A 7,841-nucleotide genomic window follows, 5' to 3' on the forward strand; every position below is an offset into this window, starting at 1 on the left:
AACTTGTTGCTCCCCTAAAGCTTGTTGCCCGGTGCACCTGCTACCCACTGCAACCCCTTAGCTACGCCACAGCGAAGGGGAAGGGATCTCTTCACGCTTTGTTCCTACCAAGGGCCGTCTCATTGCTATTTGCCCTGAACAGAAAGATTCCAGTGCTGTTCCCTGAATTGGGGCCCAATATGAGTTTCCATTTTAGGACAAATAGTAGCACAGGAGCGCCAAGTCTCACTTTCGAACATGGTGGGCACGATGATGATTAAAGTTCTAGACCAGGCTCATGCATCCAAAACATCAGATATATAAGGAACAACAAGCACTCCATGGACACACATGGAACACTGCTTATCAGTGTGTGTCATTTGGCTCTCTGTCAATGAGATTATTGAATCACCAAACATTGTACATTCCAATAGGGACATAATTCAGGGGCTGTTTGACCAGAGGGAAGATGCTGCCCAAATTCCAAGGGTATAAATTCTCAGGTCTGTTATACTTCCACTGTTCTTCTTCAGCTGGTCCTAGAGTAGACCAAGCACCATGGCTCTCTCAGTCAGCACGGTGCTCTTCTTCATCCTCTCCTGTGGTCTCTGGGTTGCAGAAGCCCGGCTGTATACTTCCGTCCTCACGGTGCCAAATGGTCCAAGATGGGGTAGATGGGGACCTGCTCACTTCTGCAGCAAAGGCCATGCTGTTGGTTTCCAAATAAAGGTAAGTTCTTACTGTAGTCTGGATGTTTCACTTTTATCCCTAACTATTAAAAATATGTGCCTCACATCTAGGCTGAATTCTGTTATGTTTCAGCATCCAGCCATAAGGAATTCCACGTTGCCTTTTAAGATCAAGATAGCATGCAGTGACGGATTTTACATTGGGTTTATTGGCCCTGTTCATTTGCTAGCTTCTTCCAAAGCATGATTCTCACTTTACATTCAAGTCCCAGATTAAAATCCATAAGAATACTGTGCACACTTTTGCAACTGTGCAAAAGTGACTATGTTTTTCAAAAATGTATGGGTGGGAAAACAATTTAAAATTCTTGTCAGTGCAGAGCATATCCTCTGCAAGCTCAAGTTCAATTCTCACATTCCTCTAAAACCTCAGGGTAGCAGTTTTGGAAAAGACCCTATCTAGAGGTCCTGGAGAGCTGCTACAAATTCAATTGATGAGAACTGGGCTAAATGGGCAAATGGAGTGGAAGGTGACTTGTTATACTTTCCTTGTAGAGCATTGCATGAATAACTTACCTTATTAGTAATAGAAAATTCAGGGTATTTGTGGGAGTCAATGGCGTAGCTAACAGGGTGCAGGAGGTAGCAATTACACCAGACAACAAGCTTTAGGTGAGCACATAAGCTTTAGGGTTTAGCAGGGCTTGTCACTAGTGGCCAAAATGCTGAAAACCTTGGTATGTATGAATATACCATCATGTTATGTATCATTAATGCTCAGTGCAATGAAATAAACTGCATTGGAACATGTATATTCCATAAGAAGTTTTGGCCAATTAACTTCAAATGAAAACACAATTGTCTTATGGAACAAAAAGTGAAATCTTTAACTCAAAACTGACCTATGAGACTGATCGTTCTGAAAGACAATGAGATCCTTAGGAAGCCTTTATTGGTAAATACGTATATTGAAAAAAAAAACTACAATTACAGTATCAGCGACAAGTATAGACGCAAATCATAATAATAGTATGTAGGTAGCTAACCGTCTGTGTCCGGATCTTGTCAATGAGACAATAAGTCAGCTGACAATAAGTCAGCTCTCATTTCCATGTATAGTTACCCCAGTTAACAGGGTAAAGAGGCACTTTTTCAAGTGTTGCTCCTCTTATATTGAGAACGGGGAGAATAACTGTCCCTCTTCACCCCAACTCAGTATCTCTAGTCAATAAGGAGCACGCTTTAATTGCTTAATTAAATTTTATTTTGTCGGGGGGGGGGGCTACAGAATCTTCTGTGATCCCAAGCAGCAGATAAATGTCTTAGCTCTGCCCCTGGCTGGGTGGAGGCAGCAGAGCAAGTGAATGGCGAGCTGCTGGGAGGCTTTCCGCTGATTTTCACTTTTTTAAAAGCCCAGGTGTGACGTCGCTTCTGGTTGTGACATCACCTCCCGGGGAGCATTTTGAGCTCAGCACAGGACTACACTATTATGATCTACACCTCTGGTGGGAGTCATTTGCTTTGTGGGAGAAAGCACTGGAACCGTTTCTGGGGGGAAAGATGTCCATCTAGAAAGAACCCCAGGAGGAGCAAGAGGCAGCATAGGGAGTTCTGGCTCCAGTGCAAAATCCATGAAGGGGCCCAGTGTCCAAAAGACAAACTTTCCAGGTTTCTGTCTGACATCTGTAACATCTGTGCAGCACACCCTTAAAAAACACCAAAATCTGGGGGAGCTTGGAGCCAGGGCTGGCTTTAAGCCAGCTGGACCAATTGTACACAATTGGACCCAGTGCCTAAGGGAGGCCCACAAGAGGGTAATCTAGTCTTGTACACAATTTTATATTAAGATGTGCTTAGATACATTTGATCCATTAAATCACATACACTTTCAACATGCACGTTTTGATTTGATTATGCCACAGTGACATTAAGTCTATAATAAATTTTATTTGTATCTCTGAAGTGTTCCAGTCCAGTAATCATCATGTGAAATTGGTCTTCAACCAGTCAATTAAAAATCCTTTATGTTCTTGGGTATCAGATTGGGTGTGGTGTTTGCTGTACAATTGGGGTGCTGGAAGAGGAGAAAATCCATTACGGGTTACAAGGCATGATGTGCATGCACAACCTCCTGATTTTAGAAATGGGCTATGTCAGAATGCCAGATGCAAGGGAGGGCACCAGGATGAGGTCTCTTGTTATCTGGTGTGCTCCCTGGGGCATTTGGTGGGCCGCTGTGAGATACAGGAAGCTGGACTAGATGGGCCTATGGCCTGATCCTGTGCGGCTGTTCTTACGTTCTTATCTGGCACTGAATAGTGACCAGCAATCAATGGTGACACTGAATTAGCCTCAGGTTGGTAGGCAGTTTCATCACAATCTTTTTCTCGTTTTCTGCCAGTTAGAGCCATTTGTAATGGAGTTTGATACAACAAGCATGAATGCCATTGCCCTGCTGTGTGACGATGGCGAAACAGTAACATCTACAATTGGACCGTAAGTCCCTTTTGCTTGCCCTTCTTTCTGGCTTGGAACGTGATGGTGTGTGTGTGTGGGGGGGGGGGGGGCTGAGTAGAACTTGCTTTACTAAGGGTCCAGTCCTATCCAACCTTCCAGAGCTAAGCAGCCACAATGCAGCCCCAAGTTAAGGGAACAACATTTTCTTATCTTGAGGAGGCCTCCATGACAGTCTCACCAACACAGGACGCAGCGCATGCCCTGTTGGCAGGGCTGCATCGGTGCTGTAAAGTTGATCAAGATGGGGCCCTAAATCAGCATGCAGAAAGGGGAGTGTCAGAAACGGACTCTCTGGACTAAATTTGACATGACCTCTGAAAAACTGCAGCCAGATCTCAGCTTTCCAAGTGCTTCCATTGGAACTCTTCCTCCTGCCACCAAGACAAGTGAACAGAATAATATTGGGTTTCATTCTGTGAGTTTAGCAACAGACTTTAAAAGAGGCCATGAATATCATTTTCTACGTATGAAGTCCTGTACTTGGAAGTATCATCAGAGTGTATTTCAAGGGTTCTTCTGCAACTGAAACAACCATGCGTGTGACATCATAAGTTTCAGATGTCTTTGGAAACCTTACCTTATAGAGGAGGAGACCATCTTGTCATTGCTGAAGTGTGCCAGCACATTCTCTGCAGCGGCACTGAAGTTGAGGAATTCTGTCCTCAAACAAAGTCCAGACACCTCCCTATTAGTGTTCCAGTCAGGCATGAAGACCCCATTCTTTTGTTCTGGTTTTTTACGTCTTAACCTCCAGATTTTGGATTTTATCATTGGTCAGTTTTTTTAAAAAAGTTTTATTTCTGTTATTTTATTTGATCTCGTATTTGATGTGTTGTTAGCTACTTTGGGCACCTCTTTTTTAGAATGGAAAGTAGGCTATAAAGGGTTTCAAATAAACAAAAATAATCTTTACCCAAATTCAGAATCATGTACTACTACTACTACTACTACTACTACTACTAATAATAATAATAATAATAATAATAATAATAATAATAATAAAACTTTATTTTTATCCCGCCCTTCTCCCTAACGGGACCCAGGGCGGCTAACAACATATTAAAAAAAACAGATTTTAAAAACATTAATACAAGCAGATAACAACATTTAAAAACACACTACAGAGGCCATAAAAACAGTAGTCAGATTAAAAGAGTAAAAGAGCAGATCACCGAGGAATCAAGCCTGTAAAACTAAAAGATGTATAAAAAAGTTAAGAAGGCCAGAAATCAGAAGGCTTCTTTAAACAACAGTGTTTTCAGGCCTTGCCGAAATCTCTCAAGAGAGGGAGCCATTCTCAAGTCAAGGGGAAGGGAGTTCCATAATGTTGGTGCCACTACCGAGAAGGCTCTATTTCTTGCAGCTGCCCCCCGGACCTCCTTGGGTGGCGGCACTTGCAAAAAGGCCTTCTCTGATGACCTGAGATGGCGAGCCGGATTGTACGGGAGTAGGCGGTCTCTAAGATATCCTGGCCCAGAGTAGTATAGGGCTTTAAAGGTCAAAACCAGCAACTTGAATTGGGCCCGGAAACGAATGGGCAGCTAATGTAGCCCCCAGAGAAGCGGGCTGACAGAGTCAAACCGCCTGGCTCCGGTGACCACACGGGCCGCCGCATTCTGTACTAATTGTAGTTTCCGAACCGTCTTCAGGGGCAGCCCCACATAGAGCGCGTTACAGTAATCTAACCTCGATGTCACCGTGGCATGGATCACCGTGGCCAGGTCTGCACGATCCAAGTACGGTCGCAGCTGGCGCACCAGCCGAAGCTGAGCAAAGGCCCCCCTAGCCACAGCCACCACCTGGGAATCCAGGAGCAGCTGCGAGTCCAGGAGGACCCCCAAGCTGCGAACCTGCTCCTTCAGAGGGAGTGCAACCCCATTCAGAGCAAGTCGATAATCCAGCACCTGCATCGAGGATTTCGGAACCAGGAGAGCTTCTGTCTTATCCGGATTTAATTTCAGCTTGTTAGCCCCCATCCAGATCCTCACTGCTTCCAGACAGCACTCCAGGCCCTCAACCGCCACCCTGGAGTCTGGAGGAAAGGAGAGATAGAGCTGGGTGTCATCAGCATATTGATGACACCTCACTCCAAACCCCTGGATGACCTCTCCCAGCGGTTTCATGTAGATATTAAATAGCATGGGGGACAGAATTGAACCCTGCAGCACCCCGCACCTCAAGGGCCGGGGTGTTGAACAGGCATCCCCCAGCACCACCATCTGGGACCGACCCTCCAAGTAGGAGCGGAACCACCGCAAAACAGTGCCTCCAACTCCCAACTCGGCCAATCGGCCCAGAAGGATACCATGGTCGATGGTATCGAAAGCCGCCGAGAGGTCCAGCAGGACCAACAGGGACGCACTCCCCCTGTCCAGTCCCCGGTGTAGGTCATCTACTAAGGCGACCAAGGCAGTTTCTGTCCCAAAGCCCGGTCTGAAACCAGATTGAAAAGGATCCAGATAATCCGCTTCATCCAAGACCCTCTGGAGTTGGGCCGCCACCACCCGCTCAATTACCTTGCCCAGAAACGGGATGTTGGAGACTGGCCGATAGTTATTCAACACAGTGGAATCCAGGGAGGGCTTCTTCAGGAGGGGACGAACCACCGCCCGCTTCAAGGCGAGAGGCAACATCCCCTCCATCAAAGAAGAGTTGACCACCCTCCCCGTCCACTCAGCCAGTCCCCCCCGGGCTGCTCTAATCAGCCAAGCTGGGCAAGGGTCAAACAGGCAGGCAGACGGCCTCACACTCCAAAGGAGTCTGTCCACATCCTCAGGCTGCACAAGCTGAAAAGAATCCCACAATACTGGACAAGCAGTTGCCAAGGGGACATCATCAGACATTGTCAATGTGGCATCCAAGTCGCGACGAATACGATCAATTTTATCTGCAAAGTGTTGGGCAAGCATGTCACAGTGGCTGACCGTGTATTCCTCCTGGACTACCGAGTTATTTTAATATCTGTCCCCAACTTACAGCCCAATCCTGGGCTCAGTGCCGTGGCTTCCTACGCCGCGCACTGTCGCAAACGTGTCTTATGGTACTGCTGGGCTACCACCTGTGATAGCCAAGAGCCGGCCGGTGCTGGACTTGCGTGGGGCTAGCACGGGGCGGTTGCCCTGCCTCCACGGCTCGGCAGTCTCACAGGCCACCACAGCACGGTAAGCAGAGCAGGGAGGGGGCAAGGAGGAGGCGTTCCAGGGAGGGGGAGGTCAGTGGGGGATGGAGAGGGGGCGGGGGGAGGCGTGACGCGATGGCCGGGGTGTGGACAGGGCAGGCGGGAGGTGTGCTGGGCAGAGGGAGTGAGGGTCTGCGAATCCAAGGTGCTCATGGAGGGCTTGGCGCCCTACACAGGCGCCTTGACTTTACTGCTGGCCTTTTCGCTGGCAAGGAAGTGAGTAGCTCCATAGCAGTACTGCTCACCTCACCTTACAAAAGTCCCCTTCTCCTGAGTTGCCACCTGTGGTAGCCCGGGGTGCTCAGGATCCGACGGCAGCCATTCTCGGTGCCGCCGATGCTGGGCACCCCACACAGCTCAGGATTGGGCTGTTATATAGAAGGAATGCCATTGATTATATTACTCTATTAATAATTATTTTAATAGCAATAAACAGGAATAACAAAATGACTACTTGTTGAATGAAGGGAAGACGGACCAATCCAGGGCTAGGGGGCCTAGAAGTCACATGCTTCATATTCTTTTGTAGAGGACAGTAAATTTCTGCTGATGTGAAACTGAGAATTACCAATCAGGGGTTTCTATTTCCATGCTGCCCTGCTCCTGATGCTCCCTGAAGCTGTCTTCATTTGTGACAGAATGATGTACCCACCCACCCACCAAAGTTCTAGCCTCCTGCATTGAATTAAATATGAAAGGCTTTCCCCCCCTTCCACAGTCTTTGGGCCGCTTTCGGCCCTGCTGCTGTGTGCTAAAACACGATTGACAACAGATAGGGACAACTTGGTGAGAAGCAGCTCCATGATCACCAAAGGAATGCTTGGATGGTGTGGTGATGCGCCTCCTCAAGCCTCCTCGCGCCCGGGATTGGCCACCTTCTCCATCCTAGTGAAACCACTTTTTTCAATATATTTATGAAGCCATTAAAATCACTGTCTTCTTTGATAGGTGGGGATATTGGCTAAGGGCGATGTATTGTTACCGAGGCAAACTAGACTCGTTCGCTCTGATAGTGCATGAAGCCACAGAAGTGGACTATACAGCAACCGAAGGCATCGTGTTTCATTGTAGTGATAGTGATGAACTAACTTCTACTGGAAGTGAGAGAGGTAGGCTTGGCCCAATGAGCAATCAATGCGCCGAAGGCTACATATGTGGAATCCAGACAAGGGTGCAATCTCCGCAATACATAAAAGAAGACACTGCACTTAATGATGTGAAAATGTTCTGCTGTGACTGATTCAGGTGTATTTTACTCTTAAAACACAGTTGTGATCACATTTCCATGGGCTTCGCTATGCATGGCTATTAATTACAGTTATATCTTTAAGCAAAAATTGTGTGTCTGTGTGTTTGTGTCTCTTTTTTCTGTTGTCATTCCATTTACAGACAGAGAAATGCTAGCTTCATTTGTACACATTAATAACACTCTGCACATTCAAAGAGCATCAGCCTTCATGCCAATCTTATTATTCCAA

The 7,841-nt window shown here is 46.9% G+C and overlaps 1 protein-coding gene across 1 annotated transcript; it reads left to right on the forward strand.

The window, feature by feature from the left end:
• The first annotated feature begins 537 nt into the window (after positions 1-537).
• Positions 538-7,603, forward strand: LOC136644067 (vitelline membrane outer layer protein 1-like). Its single transcript, XM_066619573.1, has 3 exons — positions 538-708; positions 3,070-3,164; positions 7,312-7,603. The coding sequence occupies exons 1-3, from the start codon at positions 538-540 to the stop codon at positions 7,601-7,603; spliced, it is 558 nt and encodes a 185-aa protein (XP_066475670.1).
• Positions 7,604-7,841: the final 238 nt, after the last annotated feature.

This window comes from Tiliqua scincoides, chromosome 3 (assembly GCF_035046505.1).
Source record: "Tiliqua scincoides isolate rTilSci1 chromosome 3, rTilSci1.hap2, whole genome shotgun sequence".
NCBI classification, from domain to species: domain Eukaryota; kingdom Metazoa; phylum Chordata; class Lepidosauria; order Squamata; family Scincidae; genus Tiliqua; species Tiliqua scincoides.

Excerpts from the sequence above, each read along its gene's own strand:
- LOC136644067 (XM_066619573.1), top strand. The coding sequence starts at position 538 with ATGGCTCTCTCAGTCAGCACGGTGCTCTTCTTCATCCTCTCCTGTGGT. Across the intron at positions 709-3,069 it reads CTGTTGGTTTCCAAATAAAG|TTAGAGCCATTTGTAATGGA; the intron begins GTAAGTTCTTAC and ends GTTTTCTGCCAG. Across the intron at positions 3,165-7,311 it reads GTAACATCTACAATTGGACC|GTGGGGATATTGGCTAAGGG; the intron begins GTAAGTCCCTTT and ends CTTCTTTGATAG.